Source organism: Ceratina calcarata, unplaced genomic scaffold (assembly GCF_001652005.2).
Source record: "Ceratina calcarata isolate Rehan_Ccalc_2016 unplaced genomic scaffold, ASM165200v1 scaffold211.2, whole genome shotgun sequence".
NCBI classification, from domain to species: Eukaryota; Metazoa; Arthropoda; class Insecta; order Hymenoptera; family Apidae; genus Ceratina; species Ceratina calcarata.
The window spans coordinates 967,889-969,338 of record NW_017142786.1 but is presented as its reverse complement, the minus strand read 5'-3'; the positions used below and the strand labels follow the sequence as shown (position 1 = coordinate 969,338).

Here is a 1,450-nt window from a genome sequence, read left to right as displayed (position 1 = left end):
CATATAAATATATCAATGATTTTTAGCAATGTCGAGCAAAAAGCTGCAGATACTAACATTGATGTTTTAAGCGGTAAAACATAATCACTAATAATTATATCGGTTGAAAACTCAGAAAAAACTTGCAGAGCACTCATCTTCTGACATCATTTACATAAAAAATATTCTTCCTATCATCGCAAATGAAGGAGACCTTTAGGTGACTACATTTGGGAGAACCACCCTCTATATTAATTAGTATTACATTGTCCCTCGTCAGTTGTTGTGCAATTTTTATTATACAATATCTACAGTACTAAACCTGGATAAGTCTAATTAAAAGGAATATGCTAAGCGAGTCCTCCGTGCGTTTTATTAGCGTACCAACACCCTTGCAATTTACCTGTCCATTCCGAATGGCCGATCGCCGCCTCGACTCCGGCGCCGGTCGTTACCGACGCTACGTAACCGTTCGCCGTTTTCGCCGCCGTTCGTTTCAATGATCCACGATACGATATCTCGTGATTATCCCGACGGCCGAGCCAGCTTACCTGCTCCATATTCGACCACGACCGTACGATCTTACCGTTGCCGGAGCCTGAAAACCGCGGCGCGCCGTCGACCACCGTTGAGATTCTCGACTCGTCGGTGTACAACGCGTACGCGTCTGTAAATCTCGCTGATTTCGGCGTTCTCGAGCTCTTTATTATCAATGCGGTCGAGCGTACCACCTTCGGACTCTTTTCAAGCGCAGTCATCCGCTGACGGACGACATTATCGATGTCGCGGCCGGCTAAATCCTCCGTTTCTATCACTATCTTTTGGCTGTACAACGTCGGCTGAGGTCGGTTCAGTGTGCTCTTTGGATATTTCATTTTGACTTTCGTACGGTTTGTGGTGGTGTTCGAGGTGGTGGTAGTGGTAGTGGTAGTGGTAGTAGTAGTAGTAGTAGAAGTAGTAGTAGTAGTAGTAGTAGTAGTAGTGGTGGTAGTGGTGATGGTGTTGTGGTGGGCTCTCGCATGCGTATCATTCTCGTCTACTGCTAAACGAACAGAAAGAAAAGGAAAAGACAAATCAACGGTCTAAAAAGCCAAAGAAGCAGCAATAAAGTCTTACGTGGGAATCTACAGGGTGTTCCAGAACTGCTGGTACATTTTTAATGGGAGGTTCCTGAGATGATTTTAAACAATATTTTCTTTTGTCAAAATGTTGTCTGAGGTGTGATTGTTGAGTTATTAACGAAAACCCCCGACCAATCAGAGCGCCCGTATAGCGGGCAACCAGGGGAGCGACTACCGCCTCGTATGCCACGCTTGTGACGAAAACGTAAGATTAAAACAAAAATGACATGCAAGAGCAACTAAGAAAGTGTTTAATATTACAGAAAACAAAGCAATTAGTCATTAATTACGTTCGCTGAATAAATGTAACATACTTAATGAAATAATTAATAACTTTATAAATTACAGAG

The 1,450-nt window shown here is 43.1% G+C and overlaps 1 protein-coding gene across 2 annotated transcripts in view; it reads right to left on the bottom strand.

Moving 5' to 3' along the window:
* The window catches only part of LOC108622207 (mucin-5AC-like), a 15,911-nt gene that overhangs the window by 8,164 nt on the left and 6,297 nt on the right, over window positions 1–1,450 (bottom strand). Inside the window, exon 3 of one of the 2 annotated variants that reach the window (XM_026811316.1) lies at window positions 383–1,018. In XM_026811316.1, the coding sequence (XP_026667117.1) occupies window positions 383–1,018 (636 nt within the window). Of the gene's footprint in view, window positions 1–382; window positions 1,022–1,450 lie in introns of both variants that reach the window. The other variant, XM_018019919.2, reaches the window with a different exon arrangement.